The sequence below is a fragment of the Camelus dromedarius genome, chromosome 12 (assembly GCF_036321535.1).
Source record: "Camelus dromedarius isolate mCamDro1 chromosome 12, mCamDro1.pat, whole genome shotgun sequence".
Lineage (NCBI taxonomy): Eukaryota > Metazoa > Chordata > Mammalia > Artiodactyla > Camelidae > Camelus > Camelus dromedarius.
In genome coordinates this window covers 44,587,384-44,612,760 of record NC_087447.1, presented here as the reverse complement: position 1 = coordinate 44,612,760, position 25,377 = coordinate 44,587,384, and the positions used below count along the sequence as shown (strand labels likewise).

Sequence of the window (25,377 nt, the reverse complement as noted above, 5' to 3'; positions counted from 1 at the left end):
TCAGTGTGTGTGTCGATTTGCCTCCACAAGTGATCACACGTTTATGCCAGTCTCTGTGGTTGGACCCACGTCTTCGATCATCCATTTCTCCAACAGGCACATCCCCATGAACCCTCAGCAGCAGATCCATCTCTCTTCCCTTCCTTTGCCTCCGGTGCCCCTTAGGCCAGGTGAGGGGACATTGTCCCGGGCAGTGGGAAGGAACTTTGTGCTGGGAGGGCCCTACCTCTGTCCTGGGCCTGCTTACCAGTCTTTAGGAAAGCTGTAGGGAGGGTTCAGGGTCTCTGGTCTGGCTCCCCCCTGCAGCTCCATCCATTTATTTCCCCGTCTGAAGTCCCTCCCTTCCCCTTCCCCCTAACCCCTTGACCCTGCCTAGAGCCTAAGCCCTCTTCTCTTGCCCTTCTCCTGGGTTGGGCCAAGCAGGTGAGGTCCAGCCACGAGGAACGTGGAACTGGCATTCGGATCCTGAGCAGTGGGCAAGGTCGATTCGACAGCAGCTGAATGCCTGGCTCCTCTTGGTCTCAGATGAAGAGGTGTCATCCGAAGCCCTTGAATCTCGGCACTCTGTAGGTATCCAAGACAAAGGAGAACAGCCCTGGCCCTGTCGGGTAAAACAGAGACAGCGCCTGAAGGCGGCCGTGACTCGGTCAGAGCGGCCTACGGTCCTGCTGCTCCTGGTAGCTGAGCTCCGAACTCTGTTCTCAGCTGTGCTGCAGGACGGCAGCCCTGACGCATGGTACTACCTGCTTGCGGTGCTGAATCTGCTCCCTCCATATCGTGCACTGCTTGTCGGTCATCTTGATTTGCTGCCTTTCCTGGAGCAGCTGTACCGCTGGGCACCCTGGGTCGAGTCCCAGCTCCAGCTGGACCTGCTAGTTGCCATAGACCAGGCCTTTCCCCGAGACACCTCTTTGTTAGAGGGCACCTCCCATGTTGACTGCTGTCCCCAGAAGCAGAGGTTCCATCGTGGGACTCCACGCCCAGCCTGCCCTATTGTGCAGGCTTGTTGGGGAGGGCAGCAAGTAGATGAGGAGTTGTCCACATGGCTGCGACCACTGACACTGCCTGAGCTACAGCACAGCCTGGGTATCGTTGGTGCCGAGGTGGCCCTGGAAGAGGCCCAGTGGTTAGATGGCCTCAACCTCCTGCCCTTGGCACTTGCGACGGACATCCCTGTACAGTATGAAAGCAGTGACACTGGCAACGGAGAGGAGGAGCCTGTTGAAAGAAGAGAGACTAAGTAAGTGAGGGACCGTATCTGGGGCTTTGAGCAAAGGAGAGAAAGAAGCCAGTTCATGGGTGCCTCTCAGGTCACTTGGATGTCTAGAGCCAGCTTCATAATTGATGTTAGCAATTAGCCTGACCCCGAGCCAAGCTGGTGTGAGGCTACTCCTTGCTTCCTTTTTGTCTGCAGAATGAACCCAGTGTTCTCAGTGTTAATCCCCAAAAGGAAGTGCAGAAATTCATGAAAATCAAAAGTCAACCACGAGGAAGCCAAAGCTTCAGAAAAAACCTTGAGTTTCCAGAGTTTCTAGACTTCTTTTGCAGACAGTGCTTAGTTCTTTTTCTCACTCGTTTGTAATCCCTGTCTTGCCTCTGGGCCTACCTAGTGCTGGGTGCTGGGTGCTGGACGCTGGGTCCAGGTCCTTCCCTTGGGCTGCTCCTAGGTGAGTGCTTGTCTGAAGGCCCTTCCCACTCATGTCTGTGTGAGCTAAGCCAGCTCCAAAGGCAGATTAGAGTTGGCAGCACTACCAGATGAGACTTTACTTCTGACCCTTCCAGAGTCTTCTTCCTGCCCTGCGAGCGTCGGAATCCTAGCCCCTGGAGCTATGATTTTCCTCCCTAATCTGGCTCTCATTGCTCTCTTCAGGGTTTCAGAATGCCTACAGAGACCCTCTCTTCTGAGAGTTCTCTAATTCTAGTCTTGGAATTTCTCCCTGTCCTCTGGCCAGTTTGTCTGTGACTCATTCACTGTCTGGGAAGAAGGGTAGTTTTACCTTAAATCAAGCTTGGCTTCCTCAATTTTTGCTCTAAATGCATGGATGGGTCAAGTTTTTCCTGAAGCCTTAGAGCCTTGACGGTAGACAGATAGGCAGGCCCCTGGGGCCCTGATGGAAGGTGGCCAGTGCCAACAATGTATGCCTTCAGTAACCCCTGCAGACCCCTCCTTTTTCAAAGACCTGCCCCAGGCCCTGAGTATAAGTTTCTTTTCCTGGAGGAACCTAACTGAAGTGAGAATGGGCTGAGATGTTGGAAAGGAGTCAAGTTCTTTGCCCTTTCTTTGGAGCTGGCAATAAACCTCTGAGGCCTAACTAATGTAGCTTAATTTGCACCATGTTCTCCAGAACTGGCTTCCTTGGCATTCATTCATTCAAGAAGTATAAGATATGGAATTTGACACAACATTGTAAAATGTCTATAACTCAATAAAAAGAAGTAAAAAAAAAAAAGTATAGTATATCTAATATAGATCAGAAACTGCTGGATGCTGAGGATACAGAAATGGCAAAACAGACTCAGTCCCTTCCCTGGGGTTTTACAACAGCTTAGTTAAGGGAGATAGATGTTAAGTAAGTTGATATAAATAAAATATCATTACAATTTGTGTTAAGTGCTATAAAATCAAAGAATATTGTCTTTCCTCTGGCAGCTGCTCTGGGGTGTGTGTGTGTGTGTGTGTGTGTGTGTGTGTGTGTATACACATCAGAGTTAGGGGAAAGCACATCAGGAGAGTTTGAATTTAGATTAGGATTAGCAAAATATCTTGCAGGTTGGGAGGCAAAATAAGAGGAAAATTTCAAGGAGGAGAGAGCAGGAGGGGAGGGTATATCTCAGTGGTAAAGTGCATACTTAGCATGCACAAGGTCCTGGGTTCGATCCCCAGTACCTCCATTAAAAAAGTAAGGTGGAGGGAGGGAGGAGGGAGCAGTCAGTAGTGTTAAATGCTACTGAGGCAAATAAGAAAAATCTGAAAAATACTGGGTTTAGCAATAAGGAAGAGGTTGGTGAGAGCGGTTTCAGTGGAGCTTTGTGAGGAGGAAGGCAGATTGTAGTGTGTTCAGGAGTGAATGGAAGATGAAGAACTGGAAATCACGTATTACTGTTTTTTTCATGAAGCTTGGTTTAAAAGGGAAAGAGAGATTAGGACAGTAGATTGAAAGAGTATTGGTGGCTGAGCATGATTCTACAAAAAGAAAAAAATGGAGAGATGTTCATAGCCCTTAAGGCAGTGCTTGAGAAGTAGGTGCTCAGTAAGTATTTGTAGAGTGAATGATTAAATATAGGCTAACAGCTGAAGAAGAAGAAATTGAAAATACATCATGAAGAGGGGAAAAGGGATCCAGAGCACAAATGGAGGAATTAGCCTCGCAGAGAAGAAAGTCACTCCTTCCTCTCAAATTCAGGGACGAGATCAGGATGGGAATATGTACAGATACATGTGTGGGGAGGCAGCGGAACTTGAACGAGTTAGTTCATGGCTGAGAGCCTCAGTTTTCCCTGGGCAGAGATGGAGGCAGGGAAGGGGCTGGGACTGGGAGCTCAGCAGGGCTGGACATGGGGTGGAGGTAGGTGGAGGCCTGGAATCGTGGCTGAGGAGACTGCAAGAGGTAGCTGCCTGAGGACTTGTGCTAAGACATCAGAGCAGAGTGAGCCCACAGATGGGACTAGCTACCAGGAGTCTATAGAGGAGCTAATAGGCCTGGTTCTGTGATCTTGTAGGGCTTTAATTATGGAGGAAATGAACCTTTAATAGCAGTTACACCATTAAGATGTCCTGATCCAACATCAAGATCGTAAACCCTATTTTCAACGTGAGCTTTAGAATGGGATTGCACTGTTATCCCTGGGCTAACTTGTTCTGTTGATCAAGGTTTGGGCCAATTATACTATGACACTGGTATACTCCGACTGGTTAAGTCTGAGTTTAATTATTCAGAGAGTCTTTTTATTGGTCTGTTTTTGTGCTCTGAGTTCAGTCTAATCAGAATTATTAGTCCAAGTAATTAACTTTTGATTTCTTAAGTAATTAATTTTAATACCAATTTTGTTGACTGGTGTGGTAGGAGAGTAGGAAGATTGACAGTACTAGTGCAGGCTGGAGGGGGCTAAAGGAGGCATCACTGGATCCTGGCTGGAAAGAAAAGGATGTGAAGTTGGAAGGTGGGTGATAATGGAGGAAGAGCAAAAAAAAGTCACAGGCACGGAGATCACACAGGGTTGGAGGGCAGATATAATGGGAGCAATAGATAGGAGATCTAGAAGCTTAGGAAGGTTGCCAGAGAGGAGAAATCCAGGACTGTGGACTTGCAAGGTGATGAGTGGGACAGCAAAGTATTCCCATTATTTTTACTCAGTATTTTGTAACATCGACTTCATAGTAATCATAGTCAATCCAGAATGATTATTCATTGATCAGGAAGGGAGGGATTGTTCACTTACAGGTGTGTGTGAATATAGTTGCCTGACTGTGTCACCTCATGGACTGACTGGATTTGCTCAGTATGTGATCTCCTTTTGGTGCAGGTGGTTGACAAACTCTGACTAGGCTATGTCAGGTCCTCTCAGGCTCCTGATCTATCTCCTTCATTCGCTGGTCAGCAGTGGCAACCTGACAGCTTTGCTCTACCTCTTCTCTCCTGATTTTTTATCCTGCAGGTCTCTGCTTGACTCTGAAGTTCCCAGGGAGAAGACCTTCCAGAAAAGAAGCACTGGCTTCTTACCGCAGACTTCTCTCCTGGGTAGCCAGATAGTGACTGTTATGAAGACAGAGAGATACCTGAAGAAGGTCCACTTTCTCTATCTCAATGTGGCTTCCAGCCGCTACTTTAGGTGAGAGCCTGTGTCCAGAGCCCTGTCCCGCTCCTCCCACTCCCAGACTTGGTCCTATGCTGTCTTCCCCCTCTTCCTCCTCTCCAGACCTGCTGCTGTCCCTTCTCTCCCTTCTCATTTCAGCTCTTCTCCCTGTTGCCTCCTCCTTCCCTTCCCCTCAGCCTCCTCTCCACTCTTCACCTCCTCTTGGCTCCCCTTTGCTCTCATAGCTTTTGGTCTTGGTCATTCTTTCCTAAATTTTGCTCTGTCTTCTTTATTCTACCCTAGAATGATGGAAACATTTGGTCATCGCCTCAGAGGGGAATTTAATGGTGATCTCTTCTAACTCTAGTGTAAGAATCAGGGGTTTAAATCTTTACAGTGTCAGGGAAGCTTTGTGTTTCCTAAGGTGTCCTGTTCTTAGACTGAACCCAAATCTTCTTTCTTTGAACTTCATCCTTTTGGTCCTAGATTTATCTCTGTGCTATAAAAACAAGTCTCTTCCTTCCATATGACTCAAGAGGCATCCATTCACTTTCTTCCATTCGATCCAAATCTTAGTATTTTTAAAAGCTCTATTCAAGTCCCTTCTCTTCCCAGAAATAATAACAATTGCCATTAATCAGGCTTTTCTAAGTACATGCGTCATTTAATTCTTACCTAACAGGTAGGTACTATTATTATTTCCATATATGAGATGAGTAGACTGAAGCATAGAGAGGTTAAGTAACTTGCCCAAGGCCACATAGTAAGTGGTGAAACAGGACTTGAACCTCGGACTGTCTTAACTCAAAGGCCCACACTCTTAAGCAATATCTGATACACACTCCCAGGGGGCCCTGTTTCCTGCATACAATGACTAGTTTGTCCTGAACTTAGGTAGCACTAATGATCTGTACCATCCATTGATTTACTGATCAATTCATTTAACAAAAGTTCACTGAGAGCATCGTGCCAGTTATTAAGCAATTGTCTCTTGGCTCTATTTCTACTCTTTTCTCTCTGCTTTGTAATACTGGGGCTGGGACTCTGCAAATTTCATTTCTCCGTTTTCAGCTCGCTTCCTGTTAGGTTTTATTAATAGGGGGTGCTAGAAGGAGACTGGAGAAGGGACTCTGTCCTTCCTTTACTTGCTCTTCCTGTCATGGCGTCAGAAATGGCCCTTCACCCTGGCAGCAGCAGGCACTTTCAGAATCAACCACTTCATGATCCTGGAAGGAACCAACGCCAACTGGGTAGCACCTTCTTGTCAGAGTTCTGAGTCACAACTCTGCAAGGCCCCCTCTCCAAACTCCTTAGATACCAGTACCAGCCAGGCAGCATCTCCTTCTTAGAAATCCAAGTCCCAGCGCTACAGGCCACTCCTCCCAGCCCATTGCTTCTAAGAACCCAAACTTCTTTCCTTTGTTCCTCTAGTTGTGGGGCTGGCATCCATCCCTGCAGCTATTGCCTTTGTGCTTCCTTAGCATTCCCTTTTTGCTTTTTAGGTGTCCTCTGACACCTTGTCTAGAACATATTTTCTCTATTAAATTTACTTTCTTGAAATGCCTAATACAGTTTCTGTTTTCCTGATTGGACTCCGATAATCGTACTTGGTATTATGAGTGGTCCCAGGAAACAATCCTCAAAGATGGGATTCTGATATTGGTTTGGTAACGTCCTTGGCCCTGGACAGTACTGGGATCCTTGCTAACGAGAAATAGTATACTTGGAACCCGTGACCTGTAGTGGCATCACAATTAAATTGTCACGTGGTTGAAGGTGATGAACTACCTACTGACACCTAGTGGCTGCTGCACTTGACCTCCCAGCAGGGGGTGATCACGATGGTAGCAGGGTGGGATGGGGTGCCTGTTGACCATGTGGAGAGCTTACAAGAAAGAAAGCTACAAGCTTAGGGCTTTCAACTGTCAGCTCAGTCATAATCAGAGAAGTAGCACAATCAAAGATAATTAGGCGCACAGAGAGACAAGAAGCCATGAGGAAGAGAACTAGAAAGGCAGTGAGTAATTACAGGACCAACATCTGCCAAAGAAGGAACCCAGTGAAGGGAGTCTAGAAGCAGAACTTGGTGCTGCTTTTCTATCGCAGGAGAGGCAGAGGTGCATGAGTTTTACTATATGCTCCCAAAAGTCGGAGAAGAGGAATTGAGCTTTCGACAGACTCAGAAAGCTGAAGAGCAGACGTTGCAGCTTAGGACCCACACCAAGGAGGGAGGTGTCTTCTGGTTCCACCTGTATTGTAACCAGGGTCCCAGCTGGAAGCCCAGGGGGTTTAATTTGTGGGTTCTCTGATGATTTGCATATTTCATCCAGATATTTTGCCCAGTTTTTTTAGTTGGTCTCAAGTGGGAGTGTTGGTCCACATTTCTAGTGCACCATCAGCAAAAGTAGAAGCCTGGTATTTTTTTGTTTCACTTTACTTACTTGCCATATAACAGGTTTTTGCAGTGTGTTTGCATTTATCAGAGTTTTCTTGTATTTGTCCTAGATTTTGATTCATACTTAGGAATATATTTCTTTACTTCCTTAGAGTCTTTGCTCTCACCTCCCTACCCTTACCAGCCTGATTTAGACTTGCATTCCCTTCTCCCCGGGCAGTGCCAGTCTCCCTTTTCCTGCTCTCCCCGCTCCTCGTTTATTATCTGTCTTCTCCAGTAGAATGAGAGCTCTACCAGGGCAGGGATTTTTTTGTTTGTTATATTCAGCAATGAATGTATCCTCAGGGCTTAGAACAGTTTAGCATAGAGTAGAAACACAGCCACGTTTGTTGAATGAATGAAGGAGAAGGAATGGATGAACTACCACAAGTGGGAACAAATTTGGGGGGAATTAATGATGAGTTTAGTATAGAACTTGCTGTGTTTCAGGTACACAGACGACATAGAGTTTGCGATGTTTTGGAAGTCTTGAATATATGAGTCTGGGACTCAGGAAGATCGTGACTTGCCCTGTTTACTCTCTGGCATCCCTTTTTACTCCAGTTGATCTGAGCTCTTTGAGGACAACTATGTAGTAGTTGTTCTTATGTCCTCGTCTCCCATCATAGCACTTGGACAGAAGGGGTGGCTGATAAATGGTTTAACTGAGATCCATAAAATTAGGGACTAGATTTTTCTTGTTCCCTGCCGTATCCTCAGCACCTGACAGTGCTTGGCTTAATACGTGTTTGTAGAAAAAATGAATATCCCCAGCAGGAGCAGTGGCCAGTGGAAGCGGGGAGAATGGTCCCTGATGCCTGGCCCTGTACAGAAAGAGTCGCCCCTATTAAGAAGGTCACAGGGAAAGGAGTGTCCCCTGGGGAGAGTCAGGGCTCAGCTAGGGTAGGTAGCTATCCTGTGGGAAGCTCAGTGACCCAGTGGTTAAGAGAGAGGGCTTGAATCAGGTAGACTTGGTTTTAAATCCTATCTTCTTCCTTTAGTTGCCCTATGTAAAGTTATGCCTTCTCTTTGTTCAGTTTTCTCATCTGTAAATTGGGGATAATAGTACTTGAGAAGATCTACTCACTGTCAGAAATGAAATAAGGTTTTCATATGACTTTATTCTGTTATCCATCTAAGTGCTTTCAAGTCATTTGCTTAGTAACATATCCTAAAAAATTTAGAGAGAGAAGAGCTGAAGGAGGACCATTTTATCCTTTAGGCATTATATGCATGGGACCTGGGACACACAGCTTTTAAAGGACTTAAAAATATATTTAGTGCTTAAAAATATTACTGGTTCTAAGTTATGAAAAGAAAAGTAAAAAAAAATGCTTTATTAAATGTGCCCAAACATAGCATTACTCCAAACAGTTTACTGCAACTAGATACAACTATTATATAGTTACATATAAATTGTATTTAACGTGGGATATAGGTGCATTTCCCTGAAGTAGGAGACCTTAGTAGGATTTTAAGATGGCTCTGGAGGTACCTGTCTGGTTCACTAGGTGGCAGTTTTCCTCTATTGGCCTGTGTCTGGTCTTCTAGTTGCCCCTGCTTTTCCTCTTCAGTTACTCCAAACAGCACTTCCTGATTATCTCTGCATGTTATTTCAGCATCTAGGGATATACATATTTTATAATTTCTAGGATGCACATTTTTCAACATCTCTGAAATTGTGATGCATCTTACAAATTGTATCGTATTAGCAGTACTGGAGTATCATATTGGCAACATTTTTTACTTTAGTGATTCATAAAAAAATGCAGCAACTTACAGTTGGTGGCATCTTAGATTTGATGGAATGTAAGCTATTTGGGTCTGGAGATAGGAACTTCTTGGAACTGGCTAGGGGGCTTTTTTTTTTCTTCCCACCAATTTTTGGTTTCCTTTTTTCTAATATTTATTCCATCTTTCTGGTTTGAAGATCATTCTGATCTTTCCCCCTCCTCCCACTCTCTCCCGCTTTCATTCCTGCCTCCTTGTTTTCCCCCTCCTGGCCTTCTTTTGTCCCTTCCTGGAGTCTGCACAAGTTCCCAGGGCTCCCACTGGTCTGTGCTCTTTTTTAAAGGCCCTACAGCCTGACGGTGGTACCACCCGACAAGGTGAATCCTGAGCACTACATCTTCTCTCCCTTCGGGATCCTGCACGTCCATCCCGAGGAGGGCAGTGAGACGATGACACTGGGTACCTGGCACCACCACTCTGTCCTCTGGCAACAGCTCCAGTTCATCCCATTCTTCAAGTATTGCCTTTTACGCAAGGCCTTGGCCTGGTAGGTGGCGATGGGTATGGGATTTGGGAAGAAGTGTCACAAAGAGCAACAGCACACTGTCACTGCCCTCCGATCTGTAGTTGGAAGAAGAGCGTGAAGTTGCAGGGGCTGCACCGGTGCCGGACGTTCCTAGGGAAGCATCTGCTCCTTGCTGTGCCCCACTTCGGAGCTGGGCTGCTGCATATTAGCAGGTGAGGTCTTCAAAACACAGCTTCACTGGACTTCCAAAAATTAGTTTACAGGAAGTAATAACGGGTTCATTGTAGAAAGTTTGGAAAATACGGAAAAGCACAAAGGAAAAAAATCTTTAATCTTACCATCTACACATAACCATGACAAACATTTTGTTACATATCCTTGTAGTCTTTTTTTAACTTTGTTTTTTATTGAAGTGTAGTTGATTTACAATGTTAGTTTCAAGTGTACAGCAAAGTGATTCAGTTATACATATACATATGTGTATCTATCTATATTTTTCAGATTCTTTTCCATAAATGTTATTACAAGAAATTGAATATAGTTCCTTGTGCAATACAGTAGGTCCTTGTTGTTTACCTATTATCCTTGTAGTCTTTTTTTCCGTCACATACACAGATGTGATCATAGTGCACATACCCGTTAACTAACCAGGTTTTTTCTCTGAATGATATATTGTGAACATATCTATGTAATTATGTATTTCTCCATCAACTTGCCCCAGATCATACAATTCTTAAGTGTCAGATCTGAGGCTGTAATGCAGGTATTTCCATCTAAACTCTGCTCTTTCAATGGCATTGCTTGGATTATTATTTTGTTTTGTTTTGTTTTTTTGAGAAAACCTTACTCCTATTTTTAGTACTTTCTTACTTTCTCTGCACAGCTCCTCAGCTGCTCCAGTTATCTTCTGTGATAGGAGTTGCAAACTCAGACACCTATGGGGCCCAAGGAGGAACAATGGAAGAAATGCAGTGGGTTGAGTTCAAGACTTTAGGGAGTATGGGACTGCAGTCAGGTTGGAGATTGCACCTAAACGGAACACACTACTCAGTTCCAATCGACTGTTGCCATTGGGAATAAAGGTCCAGCATGTCACCCACATTATTTTTTCAGGATGACCTGGAAATCCACATTTTGTAAAATTTCTTAATTTTACCTGGTTAGCTCAGATTTTTATAAAAACACTGTGCTGGCCAAGTCTTAGTGGTCCATATGAAAACCTTTTCAGTCTGAATTTGGCCCATGGGCTACCAGTTTGCAACCTCCACTCTAGATATCCTCCAGTCTAGCTTAATCATCATGGCATAATTGGGCTACACAGATCTGAACTTAAGTCCTGAATACCAGCAAGGGACTTTACTCTTTGAGCCTCAGTTTCCTGACCTGAAAACGAGAGAGAAGGATTTCTGCTACTACCTAGTGGTAGTGAGAATTAAATGAGAATGTGACTATTAAGTACCATGTTCAGTGCCGCCATGGTGCTGAATAAATGACACCTGTTATGATCATCCTCTGCTTATTAGGGGTCCTTCATTTTTTCAAGGATGTGTGGAGATGTGGCTTTTTCAGGGTGTTTGTAGGGGAGAATGTATAACAGAAGTGGGTTTCCTCGGGGATGGTCAGCCCATAGGGAAGTTGGGGTTCATCAACTTTGATTCTAAAACCTACCTGTCCATCTAGACTGTTAGGGCCCTCAGCTCCTCCAGTTCCAAGGAAGAAGTCTCTGCAGTGTCTCCTCAGTCAGACCTTGGGATCTATTTGACCCTATTTTCTGGCAGAAAAGCTACTCAGTGTGAACATTTTCACATACCCCAGGCCTTTCCCAAAGAATTCCCCAGCCAGAAACTTCCTGGGCTTGAACTCTTCCAAAGACCTCTCAGGAGGAAGCTGTCACTGTTGGTCACTGGGAATATTATAACCTCTCTAAACTTTAACTCATTCTGAGGTGAGCTGGGCTGGGAAGACATCAAAGGTGTCCAAGGAGAGAGGGCAGAGTTGTTAGCTCTGACCAGCTTATCCCTCGATTCCAGGCTTCTGCAGGAGCTGCACTCTGTGCCCTGGCTCCCCCACGAACCAGATCGGTGCTACGAACTGCTGGACCTGCAGCGGGCTCTAGCCAAGGAGAACCACAAGGCTTTGCGGCTGCTCCGTCGCTGCCTGCATCTCTGCACATCCATCCTTCATCTGGTAAGAGACTCCAGTTTATCATGAAATTTTTCTCCCAGATGCACTCACCAGGGTTTCAGCCTTCTCTTGGCTTAAGCTTCCCTGTGTGTTCTGGACTCTGCACTTGGCTCAGAGCCCTTGTCCAGTCCAGTAACAGCAGTCTCTGCTCTGGGTGGATGGATTATAACAGGTAGGCAGACACTTGGACTCAGCCTTTCCCTAAGGCCTTGGAGCAGAGAGGAGAAGGAATGTAACAGTGTCTGTTTTTTCAGTTGTTTGTGCCAGGAGCATTAGGGGATTTGAGAGTTGGAATCCTGATCTTTCATGCTGCTGGGCTTATCTCTGAATCTGTCTGGAACCTTTGGCAAGCCACCGTGGCTGGTAGAGGAGTCCTTCCTTTGTATGCCTACTTTGTGTCTGTGGTACGTGCCCCCTGCCTAGGGCTCTGGAGGGCTCTGCCTTGTACTTGCCTCTTGCTTGTGGCTCATCCTCATAGTTTGTTGTTTATCAGGTGGGGCTGGATATTCACACAGTTCTCTGGCTAATCACCATCTGCAGATAGTCCAGTTCTGAGAGACGGGACCCACTTAGATTTTATGAAAATGGGAAATGGCATGAAGGAGGCCTGGCCTACCTTGCCTGGCTTGAGCCAGGTTTTGGATCTTATATATCACTTTAAACTTCATCAGAGAAGGTTAATCACTAGGGACAGGACCCTAAAGTCTCAAAGGTGGCCTTGACCGCAAGGAATTTCTATTCCCAGGAGGAATCAGTGACTTCTTTTGTGGATAGCCCTTGGAAAATCTTAAATTTTCCATAATAAGTATTTTAAATCCTGTAATAATTTTTTTCACATGATTTGAAATAGTCAAATCCTTTCCCTCTCTCAGAATTCCCTATCCCCTCACCCTACTCTTCATTTTCCTTTTTACGTGCTTCCTGTCACCTTTTAACACACCATGTAATTTACTTGTGTTGGTAAGCCAAGTGCCCATGATAGAATGTAAGGTCCACAGGAGCAGAGACCTTTGTTTTGTGCATTGCTGTATCCCAAGAATCTGGAGGGGTCCTTGCACAAAGAAGATGCTGCATAACAGCTCCACAGGCTTGAGAATTTGAACTTAGCAGAGCCTCTGTGTGTCTTGAGTTTGTACTGATTGGACCCTTCCCTTCAGGGGTATTCTTTAGTTGTTTTCAAAGACTGGCAGAAGAGGAGATTTGTAGTCTCTCTTCAGGAGGTTTAGGAGAGAGGGGCCAATGGCATTAGGAGTATCAGCATCCTGGAGCCATAGTGTGGGACAAGAGGAGGCAGTGGGCTTTAGCGTCCAGACAGCAAAGCCTGGACCTGCCACTGCACAAAACTGAACAGGGCCGAAGGTGGGGGCGAGCTGCTCTGCGGCCTTTCTCTACCTCCAAGTTCTTAAGTCTGAGCTTTGTTTTAATATTACAAAAATACTAGGAATAACTTTTCTATGGTCATAGTTAACTTACTTTTATTTTTTAAATTAAGGTATGATTTGCATGCAGTAAAGAAAATAAATTGTAAATGTACAGTTTGCTGAAATTTGTGTGTATATATACACCCATGTAACTACCAGTGGGTCAAGATACAGAACACCTACAGTACCATAGCGAGTTCCCTGGTGCCTCTCTCATCAGTGCCCCCACAGGTAACCACTACTCTGACCTCTGTCACCATAGATTAGTTTTTTCTGACTTTGAATTTGATGTAAATGGAATCAGACAGTATGTGCCCTTTTTTGTCCGTTTTTCTTCACTCCACATTATGTTAGTGAGATTTATCCGTAACCTTTAGGTAGTAGTGGTTCACTCTTTTGTATTACTGTGCAGTGTTTTACTGTACAAATATACCACAGTTTATTTGCTAATTCTCCATTGATGGACTTTTGTGTTGGTTCCAGTTTTTTTTTCCTACTGTGAATAACGTGGTTATGAACATTTTTGTATGTCTTTTGATGGACAAAAACACTCATTTCTTTGGGGTATATATTCCAGAAGTGGAATTGCTGGAATAGGGTATATGTGTGTTTTGCAGTGCCGAACAGTTTTCTAGAGTGGTTGTATCAGTTTATATTCACATCAGACTTCTAGTTGTCCTGTGATCTCACCAGCACTTGGTATTGTCAGGGTTTTTAATTTTAGCCAAACTGGTGAGTGTACAGTGGTATTTCATTGTGGTTTTGATCACCAGTGATGTCAAGCATCTTTTCATATGTTTATTGGCCGTTTTGGTACCATCTTCTATGAAGTGTCTAACTCTTCCTTATTTTTTATTGGGTTGTCTGGTTTTTTCCCTATTAATCTGTAGCAGTTCTTTATATATTCTAGATAAGAATCCTATATTAAATATATATATACATAGTGGCTTATCTTTTTATTATTTTAATGGTGTCTTTTGATAAATGGAAGTTCTTAATTTTCTTGGTGTTCATTTTGTCTTTTTGTTTTGGTTAGTGCCCTTTGAGTCCTGGTTTAAGAAACCTTTGCTTACCCCAAAATCTTGTAGATATTCTCCTATATTTTCTGCTAGATATTTCATTACTTTATCTTTTACATTTAGGTATATGATCCATTTCAAATTAATTTTTATGTATGGTGTAGGGTAAGAGTCAAGTTTTGTTTTTCTCATTTATTGAAAAGACTATCCTTTCCCCGCTGAATTACAGCTGTGTGTTTTTCTTAAGTCAGGTGATTGTGTATGGGTTGTTTCTGGACTCTCCTCTGTTCCGTTAATCTATTTGCCTGTCAGTGTTACACTGTCTTAATTATTGTAGCCTTATAGTAAGTTGTAATATCTGGTATTGTAAATCCTATAACTTTTTGTTATTCCAGATTTCTCTGGCTATTCTAGGTTCTTTGAATTTACATATGAATTTTAGGATCAGCTTGTCAATTTCCACAAAATAATTTACTAGGCGTTTTTTTAATTAGCTTGCTTTGAATCTATAGTTCAATTTGGGGGAGAATTTATATCTTAATAATATTTAGTTTCCCAATCCATGAACATGGATCTGTTGATTTATTTTAATTTCTTTAATTATTCTTTAATTACTCTTAAGGTTTCCTGTAGAGATCTTGAATATATTTCATTAGATTTGTTTCTAGATATTTGATTTTTTTTGTTGCTGTTATAAATGGTATTTTTATTTTATTTTATTTTATACATGCTTTTAAATTGAAGTGTAGTCAGTTACAATGTGGCAATTTCTAGTGTACAGCACAATGTCCCAGTCATGCATATACATACATATATTCATTTTCATATTCTTATAAATGGTATTTTTAAAACATTATTATTTTCTAATAGTTGCTCTATACCATACACAAAAATTAACTCATGATGGATAAAAGACATTAAATGTGAAAAGAAAATCCAAAAAGCTTTCAGAAGATAATATGGGATATTTTTATCATCTCAGGGTTTCTTAAAATGTAAAAATTATAAACCCTAAAATAAATGTGTCTTTATTAAAATTAACTTTTTAAAATGTACCATAAAAAGAATGAAAAGACAAGAAAATGCAATTTGCAGCCACTTTCTGTACTGCGCTGTGGAGTGGAATGGAACCTGTCCCTGTTGGTAGTCATCCCAAAGGTGGGGGAGGGCCATGAGGGAGGATCAGTAATCGTCATAGCTGACAACTGAATTGTTACAGAACAAAGTTTGTAATCTGTGCTAAAGAAAAGCAGGCTGCTACCCATTCAAATGTAGCATTACTGAATAACAATAATTAATAAAATAGATTAGAAACAAATAAATAATGGTATTAAATGTGAGTATTTGGTAGACACATCCATTTTTAAGGACGTTTCCATCAATTCCTAGTTTGCTAAGACATTTTTTTCATGAGTGAGTGTTGGATTTTGTCCAATCTTTTTTTTTTTTCTTCTTGTTCTGTATAGATAATCATGGGATTTTCTCCTTTAGTCTGTTAATATGGTGAATTGTCAGTATTACACCACTTTTTCATTACTGGGATAAACCCATTTCCTTCCTTCCTTCCTTGTGTAACTTTTAATTTTGATATAATTTCAAACTTATTAGCAGAGTTGCAAGGATAGTATAATAAACTTCCACCTACCTTTCATCCAGATTGTTTTTGTCCCTTTTCTGTTACCATTTATGCTCTTTTTCATTCTCTATATGTATATACATTATTTTCCTGAACCATGTGAAAGTGACTTGTGGATATCAAATTCCTTACCCCTAGGTATGCTAGTGTTATTTTCATAGGAACAAGGACATTTTCTTTCATAACTATAGTACACTCATAAAAAATTAGGATGTTTCACTTGATACATTCTGTTATCTAACCCTTAATCCTTATTAAACATTTGCCAATTATTTCAACAATGTCCTTTATTACTGTTTCCTTCCTGCTTCTGACCCCCTCCAGAATCATGTGTTGCATTTAGTGGTCACTTCTCAGTCTCTTTCACACGGAAAAGCTCCCCTGCCTTTCTTGGCTCCTTGTCTCACAGAGGGACAACTCTCCAGTGTGATGTGCATTCCAAAGGCCGCTGCCCCTCCAGATCAGATGGGGAACAGCGTTGGCTGAGATCCAGCTTGGCACCTTCCCTTCCTCATCTTGCTTCCCTCAGTCCCTTAGAAGTTTATTTCAAGAAGATCATTCCTTCAGTAAGTCACATTTCCCCCAATTCCTGTCTCGGCTCTGCTTTTAGGGAACCCAACCTTAAAAAAAAAAAAAAAGTATCAGACCTAGCGCATTCAGTGTTTTATTCAAATATTCTATAGCCACAATCATTTTTCTTACCCACTTTACCTTTCAGTTTCTGAGAGATGTTAAAAGTCCCCTCCTAGGGCTGTGGATTTGTTAACATCTCCTTGATGTTTTTTCAGTTTACAACATGTATTTCAAAATCACATTGTTACGTGTGTAAAGGTTCATAACACTATTTCTAGGTGACTTTATTGATATGAAAAAGGATTCATTCTTGTTACTACCTTTCTACTGGAGTTCTCTGATGTTTACAGCATCAAGTGTTTGCTTGAACTTTTTCTGTCTTTTCGTTTTCAAGCTTCCTTTGTTACTTTGTTTTATATGTTTCTCTTATAAAGAGCTGGAAAACAATTTAGTCTGAGAATTTATGTCTTGCAATAGGCTCATCTCATTTCTTATGATGACTGATAGGTTTGGATTTATTTTTCTCGTCTCATTTTAGTGTTTCCTATCCCCTATTATTTCTATTTGATTCTTCCTTGTGTTTCTTGTCCTTTGTTGGGTTGATTTCATTTTTGTTGCTATTACTGTCCTCTAATGACTTGGGTGTTATACATTTTATTCTTCTGCTCATTGCCCAGGAACTACTTACTGTGTTTGCTCATCTTTCTTAGTTTTAGAATCTTGATTTTATTCTTTTTCTGAGACTCCTACCTGGAGGAAGTTATGTAACTCAGTTCTGGGCAATGAAACTTAAGTGGAAGTCGCTGGGATAAAGAGACATAAGTAACTGGGATGTCTTTTTGAACCTTTACTCCTGTCTTACTGCCTAACCCTTGGATGTAATTTCCGGTAATGGAAAAGCCACCACACCATGATGAGGGTGAAAGGCATATAAAAGGATGGAAGAGGAGGAAGACAGAAGGAACTTTGTCCTGATTGATATTATTGGGCCAATATGCCATACACAGATTACTTATTGCATTAAATAAATAAACCTTTTACTTGATGAAGCCACACTTTTTCTAGTTTTCTCTTACTTGCAGCTGAATGCATATGTAAGACATTTATCCACCTGCCCAACAGGTGTAGCCGTTCAACTTACATTTTTATAACCATGTCTTTTTCACGTCTTTCTCTTAAAGCACCTTCTCAGAGAGGCCTTCTCCAGTCACCCTGTTTGAGATTGCAAACCCCCACTATCACCAGCACTCCTCATCCCTCTTTCCCTGCTCTGTTGTTTTCTTCATGGCCCTTATCACCTTTTTACATACCATACAAATTTATTATTTATGTGTTTATTGTATATTATTTATTTATTTTGTTTTTGTATCCCCCCCACCCCACAAGACGGTAGGGATTCTGTTTCATTCATATCTGTATAATTCACTAGTATCTCTCTAGTATTTCGTATAAGGTATGCCATATAGTAGGTGCTCAGCGAGTATTTGTTGAATGAATGAATGCCAAGTTGAAGCTGTGTCCATCTTCTTTCCAAGCAGAGTAAGCACCTTAGCCCTCTCCTCATTTCCTTTTTCTCCTCTCTTCCTCTCTCCATCCTCCACCCTTCTCATTACGCTTACATTGATATCTCCTGGAATTTTAGTTCTAGATTGTTATGAACATTCTTGTTTTGCAGCTTACCCATTTAAAATTAACAATATGTTTCAGATTTCTTTGCTCATCAGAGTTTCTTGTAGAATACACTAGCCTTTTATATTCGTTTTCCTCTGCCAGAAATACACTATTGTTTAATTTTTTTCCCAAAGAGAATCTGTGGATGGTAAATTTTTAGAGTCTTTGTATATCTAAAAATGTCTTCATCCTCAAATTTCAGTTATACTGTGGCTAAATACAATATTCTAGGTTTAAAAAATGTCTTCAGAACCTTGAAGACACTGCCCCTGGTGGTGAGGATTTAAAAAACGTATACTGAAGAAGTTCTGCTTTGGTGCTTATTTGTATGCTCTGTCCTAGTTGTCACTCAGTAAGCCCTTCCAATATGCGGTGATACTTCCTTTCTACAAACATTTACTGTGAAACTGGCCATGTCAGGCACTGTGTTAAGCAGTGGAGACATCAAATAAGGTGTGACAGAGACCTCTCCCTTCAAGAATTTACAATAGTAGACAAGTCACACGAGCAACTAGATAATGATACAGTGGACTAAGGACTATGACGCGGGAAGCCCTGGGTGTCGAGGGTGTTGCTAGAGCATGGAAGGGGACACCTTACCGAGTCTGAGGCATGTTTGTGTATGACACGGCTAGCTTAGGTCTCACCTGCCTTGTGTCTGGGTCTCAGAAGACTGGTATCTGAGCTCAGGGTTAGCAGAATACAATTTCCAGACACCACTGAGTTCTAATCACAGGCTCTGTTGATCAGAAATGGTAGGAGAGGTAGCAAGGACAAAAGATCCATCTGGCCAAGCACATCTTTCCAGGGTCTCCCAGTGTCTCTCTTCCTCAACAGGACAAGTCCAGAGAGGTGGCAACTACCAGCAACCTTTGCAGGCTGAGGAACTTTCCAGATGTGAGAAGAACCCACCAAGAGGCTCCCAGACTTTTCCCCCATGTTCCCCAGCCCCCAGTAGACAGTCTGTGTCAGTAGCCAAAGATAGCTTCTACTCTCACGTAGACTGCTATGCTGGTCAGCAGGCCACATCACCCAGGCCTAGTGATTGGACTCCATGTCCTGGAATAATTGCTGAGCCTTGCTTATCCAGTCTTTCTTTTTCTTTGTCTAATCAACGCATTGTGAAGCTCTCTTTTTACACATGCACACATTTTCTATTTGAGGTCCACCCTGGGGACTTTTAGCAGACAGGCCTGGCCTATCGAATTAGCACATTGAAGCCTCTCAATATATGTTCTCCATTTCACATCTTCTCTTAAAGATTTCTGGGGCCAATCGCTACTAAAAAGCAGCCCTTTATGTGCACATCCAGGTTCCAGGTTTCAGGCTCCAAGCTGTCAGAGCTTTGTACAGACCAGAGGGTGGCAGTTTGCTCTCCGTCCCCCTTTCTGCAGCGAGTTTTCCACTCTCTCTGCCGGCAGATTCATGAGGATACGTACCACATGCAACAGGGCCTGCAGGAGCGAGTGAAAAATTGCAAGAGGATCAGGACTGGCCAGGGCTCTGTACACCTTCAGAGGGAGCAGTGCCAGCAGCTGGAGCAGAAGCTGCAGCAGGCAGAGGCCTGGCTGCTGCAGATGGGACAGCTGGCCCGCCTGGTGGACTACATGGTTTGCCAGAACCTCGTGTCCATCATAGAAGAGAAGATCACCTCTTTCGTGGCCAACATCCTGCAAGTGAGGTGGTGGGTGGCATGTGTGGAGGTGGGTGGGCAGGCAGGGGCCGGCCTGAGGGGCGCGGATGCTGACATTTAGGCCTGCGACCTCGCCTGACCCTTCTTTACAGGCCCCAAGGCAGAAACCCTTTCTCTCAGCACAGCTGGTCTTTGACAGTTGTGGCCAGCTGTCTCATGAGCCGTGTATTGAAAATATGATCCAGGTTATAACTGGGAGCCTAAAGTCTGTCGCAGCTTCCACCCTGAAGGTATTCTGGGCGGGGCCGGGGGCTGGCTGTAGGAATTCCCGGTTCCTATCCTCTGTACATTCCGAAACTCTCAGCCTGGTCTGAACCCTCATTGTTTGCTATTTCTGCCCTTTCTCCATACCTGGGCGTGAAGGTAATGCAGTCTACAGACCCGAAGACCTCCTGGGATCCCCTATATTCTGAAGGTATTTAAGGAGCCCTAGGCAGAGGGGAGGAAGGGGGAACAGAAGGGGGGAATGAGGGAGAAGGGCAGATGCGGCGTTGTGACGGCCAGAGTCAGGCCTTGGATGTGGATGGAGCAGCTCTAACCTGCGTCTGCACACATGTCGGTGCGTAGGAGGGTTGGGGCATGTTTTTGCTCATTCACTCGTGTGCCTGTGTGTGTGTGCAAGCAGTGAGTGTAGTGAGGGGTGTATGAAAGAGTGTAAATGAGTGCATTGTCCTCTGTTGTTCCTCCTAACTCCACGAGGTTTTTCTCTTATGTCATAATTGCATTTCATTTACTGTTGGATCTGATTGCTGAGTTAATCGTTCAAGAACTCTGCCTATTCAATATTTGATTTTTTTTTAATTTCGTACAGAATAATTCATTGGTAATATTGAGCTATTTTATAGTTACCAGTTATCATTGGTTATCAATCCTCACACTTGTTAATCATCAGGGAGGAAATACACCTTCACATTTCCTTTATTTGGAACACTCATGCTGTCATAAATAAACTCATTAAATGCATTGAGTCACATCTGACATGGAGATGCTTTTTCATTTTCCCATTCAGCCAGTATGTTTTCATTAAGATGACATAAAGATACGAACTTAATTTCAGGAAGTAGGTGACAAGGAAGGACAAGGTTCATTGAAAGGAACTCATGTCTTTTACAAATCACACCATTTGGTGCACGTTTTTTTCTCAAATGAATCTAGGTTAATCTAGAGACTTTTGATATTTGTCTTATATGATACAGTGGAAAAAGGAAGGGCTCTGAAATTAGACACGTTAGTTTACTAATCTGTAAAATGGAAATAATAAAAATACCTAACTTGCAGCATTATTTTGAAGAATCAAAGAGGTAATATGTCGAGAATAGAGCTCAGCCCATAGTGGTACATTCAACAAATAGTATCTTCTTACTATTATTAGTATTAAAGATGTAGATAAATCATACATTTCACAGTGTTTCCTCATTATTTGTTGCACTAACTCATACTAGGAATATATTGTAGTATTTTCCTTCGAATAGCAAAACCAGCAAACAAAAACCGCTTAAACTTTTATTCAAAATTCTAGTGAAAGTGAGACTATTTTTTTAAACATTTTTTTATTGAGTTATAGTCATTTTACAATGTTGTGTCAAATTCCAGTGTAGAGCAAAATTTTTCAGTTATACATGAACATATATATATTCATTGTCACATTTTTTTTGCCATGAGCTACCACAAGATCTTGTATATATTTCTCTGTGCTATACAGTATAATCTTGTTTATCTATTCTACATATGCCTGTCAGTATCTACAAATTTTGAACTCCCAGTCTATCCCTTCCCAACCTCCTCCCCCTTGGCAACCACAAGTTTGTATTCTGAAAGTGACCCTATTTACCTGCAATGTCTTAGATCATCCCTTCTACTTTTAAAAGAGCAGCAGGGACTGATGTATTTAGGGATCGAATGTCACAATGCTTGTATCGTTCAAATGGTTTAGGGAAAATAAGATGGAAAAGCGGTGTGGCAAAATGTTAATAATTGTTCAATCTGAGTGAATGGATAAAGGGGTTTGTAGAATCTTTAAAGTTTTCTACATGTTTGAGATTTTTCAAAATCAAAATTTGAAGGAGAAAAAAAGATCAGCATGGAAAATCAAATTAATATGGTGGAAGAACCAAACTAAAGTTCTGATTTAGGATTTTCTGAAAGTTCTTCATGAAAATTAGAGTAATATTCAATAAAAGTAAACATGTAGCAATTAAAACACTACTAGTAGTCTTTAAGAAACATGTATCCACCTGAGAAATCTTTTAAATTAGGTAAAATTCACATGGCATTTTAACCACATTACAAAGTGATTTCAGTACCTCTACTTATACACACAAAAAAATGAAAACCAAGCCCCTTACCACAGAAACTTAACACCTTGACTAGATTCTAGTCCCTAGAAGAATACCCAATGTATTATTCATAACCGTGCTTACAACACAATCTATACATAAGCTATGTTCTCTGGCATTTTTGAGAGGATAGTCTTAGTACTGAAACATTTTGAGACCAAAAAGAGATTATTAATATTACTATCTGATGCTCTTATAGTCATATCAGGAATATTCTGCAGTTTAAAGCTGAGAAAATAGAATCAGATAATCATTTCTCTCACCTGACAAGTGTCAAGTTCAGGAACTATTATTGTAAAGTTCTTACATTAATTTTAGTATGACAGGATTCTCCCAAGATCAGAATATCTTTTTGATGTTTGTGATGAGATAAATCTGTAACCCTAAAAAGGGGCAAAGGATTGCTTCATTTTCATTATAAAATCTTTTGATGTACATTTTGTTTGGGATGGTGTTGAAGTTAGCCTAAAGATATAATGCAGAGAAGAAACTGTCATTCCTCTATATTTTTCCAGGGGGCTGCATGTGGCGGGGGGGGGGGGGGATCTCTTGAGAAGGTGAGGTGTGAATAGTATCACCAGCAAGAGGAAGTCTAGATGGAAGTAGTGTAACATGAGTGGATTCACACATGAGAGGGGAAGAGAGTTTTTTTCTTGCCACTCTGTACGAAATTCTGAAGAGATGAAAAGTCATATAAATATGTTTAAGATGCTTTGCTCTGTGTGAAATGTCTGAGTCACTCATTCAAGTAAACATACGGTAAATATCTACCATTATTTAGGTCTTTCAAAGTTGGATGGGTAATTAAAAATGCAAGCTCCATGTTGACTTATATATATTATACTAATACATGTGTTCTTTAAATGGAAGCCCAAATCCCTCAGCAATGACAGGTAACTTATGTATCTTTGACTTAGTTGATATGAGTTCTCTTTATTTCACTTTTACCTTGGCTAAGAAATTATTAGTGTTTTGTCTTGTTGGGCTGTTGCACCTGCCGAATCACATTAAAAATACACTGGCTTTTCTTTCCGTTGCTCAGAAGCACACATGAACTGACCATACAGCATCATATTGATTGAGTGCTCTCATGGGTCCTGGCACCTTGAGTCACAGTTCTTCAACCTTATGTTTGTTTTGGAGCTCACAAAACAGAAAGTTACCAAATTCAAAGGCAGAAAAAGATGTGGCAGCACCAAGCTTCAGAGAAATTGAAACTTGAAAGTCAAGAAAGGAGCCCCTGCCTCTCAGAATGCTGATTGTCCTTTCATCTCTACTTCTCTCTGTGCTTCTTCCCAGAGAATTCCCTTGATTCTCTCCTAACACTCGCTGACTCTGCTTCCTTTGAACTTTCTGCTCCCTTATAACTATTGCTTCCAAACGACTTCGACTTTCTCTGGCACCAGCTCAATTCTTGACTCTTTATGACCTTTCAGTTAAGTTCTCCTGGCTGTGTGACCTTGTTCAAATTTTCAAGACAAAGAATAGAATTGATTCAGCCTAATCTATAGAGAACCGCGTATCCATGAGCTCTGGCAAGGGGATGGGTCATGGTACAAGTCAGCTAACTCAGCTATAGGTCAGAGCATGTCCTCTTAGAAGGGTGTATGTGGTGGAGGGGGCTCCAGTCTTCAGCTGTGCTTGTACCGGCTACAAATATCTGTTGTATGAGCCTAAATGTGCCAGTTGGTTTTGGATTACAGAATCCTAACTCAAAATTAGGTCAGTGAAAGGGGGGATTTGTTGGTTCCCATAACTAAGAAATTCATGGTTGCAGCTGGATTCAGGGCTCAAGCAGTGTCATCAAGTCTTTATTTCTTGCAGGCTTTTGATTTCTTGTGTTTGAATTCTGAATTACTGAGAATGTTTTCAGCTGGAAGTAACAGAAGACCTAAGGGGGGCCTAAACAATAAAAACAATCATCTCACATAACAGGAAGTCTCTAGGTAGCTTCCAGGTTGGTTCAGTGGCTCAAAACGTCATTAAGTAGCAGGCTTTTTATACCCTTCCCCTACTCCTTTCTGGCCGTAGCTCTCAGTAAGAGCAGAGCCTCTTACAAGGGGAGCGGAGGCTGCAATCAAAACTCTTTTTTCATCCCCAGTCTTACTGCCTTGTAGTTGCAAGACAAACTGCAGCTCCAAGCATCCCATCCTCAAGCAAAATCAGGTTAAAAAAAAAAAAAAAAAAGAGGATGGGGGTGGGGTGAGGCAAGGTTAGAGAGAGACGTTCTCCTTGCCTGACTCACATTTTATCAGGAAAGGAAATCTTCTCCAGAAACTCCCCAGCATGTCTTAAAGATGTTACTCCATTTTCTTCTGGTATTCAAAGTTGTTCTCAAAAAATCTGATAGTAATCTAATTATATTTTCCTGACAAATCACTTGCTTTTTTTGCCTAGATACCTAAAGTATGTTTTTTCTTTTTCCTTGCAGTTCAGTAATTTTAGTGGGATATGTCTTGGTAGTGAGCATCCTGAGGCAGTTTTCTCAGGTATGCTCCTTCAAAATATAGCTTTAAGTCTTCTGTATTTCTGTCCTTGAATTAAAGTTTTTAGTATTGTTCTCTTTCCATGCTTTAGATTTTTCTTCAGGGACTCCTGTTACGTGTATTTTAGATCCTTATCGTGTATCTCAAATATATGTCCTTTTCTCTTGAATTCTTTAAAAAAAAAAAAAAACTTCTTTGTTTTTTATTTTGCAATTATCCGCATTTTTACCTTCTGTTTTTCTTAAGGCATTATTAATCTGTTAAGTTTATTTGTTATTATCTTCTTTTGTAGTTCAGTTTCCATTCTAAAATGATTTTTTCTTTTATTTCTAATTCTTTCCTGAGTGGCACTGCATAATTTCTGAGTTTTTCTAACTGATACATGTTTTTCTTTCATGGATTTTGTCGTTTTTCTGTGTCTTTGGCTCATTCTGAAATGGGCTTGTTTTGATCTACTCCCCATTCTCTCTTTACTTTCGCTGCCTTTGTATGGGGTTTGATGTTGATACTTCTCTGTTGTTCATTTGTAAAAAGTTGGCTTGTGTTAACTTTTAGGAGACGGCTTGGTTCAGAATAGTTTTCTAACCTCTCAATTTCCTTTTCTGTTGGTTTTCTGTAGTGTTCCAAAAATGGTGGCTAGCTTTCTGAGATTGCCTGGTTTTGGTGTCTCTCTCCCACCTTTATCCAGACCTTTTCTTTCCTTTTTCTCTATTGCTTCCATTCTGCTCAATCTTTATTTTACCCCCAGCAGTTTCACCTCAGTGCTGTGCTCTGCCCCGGGAGGGAGCCCTTACCAGTCGACTTCAGGAGTTTATCGAGCATAGACTACTTCAGCACCTGCGGACCTTACCCCACCTGCTACTGGAGCAAGGC

At 41.9% G+C, this 25,377-nt stretch overlaps 1 protein-coding gene across 1 annotated transcript in view; it reads left to right on the top strand.

The window, feature by feature from the left end:
- The window catches only part of DNHD1 (dynein heavy chain domain 1), a 70,532-nt gene that overhangs the window by 9,551 nt on the left and 35,604 nt on the right, over nucleotides 1–25,377 (top strand). Inside the window, 9 exon segments of the mRNA XM_064492618.1 lie at nucleotides 97–170; nucleotides 424–1,240; nucleotides 4,657–4,830; nucleotides 9,303–9,506; nucleotides 9,587–9,697; nucleotides 11,516–11,672; nucleotides 19,411–19,665; nucleotides 19,775–19,912; nucleotides 20,046–20,097. Of these exon segments, the coding sequence (XP_064348688.1) occupies nucleotides 97–170; nucleotides 424–1,240; nucleotides 4,657–4,830; nucleotides 9,303–9,506; nucleotides 9,587–9,697; nucleotides 11,516–11,672; nucleotides 19,411–19,665; nucleotides 19,775–19,912; nucleotides 20,046–20,097 (1,982 nt within the window).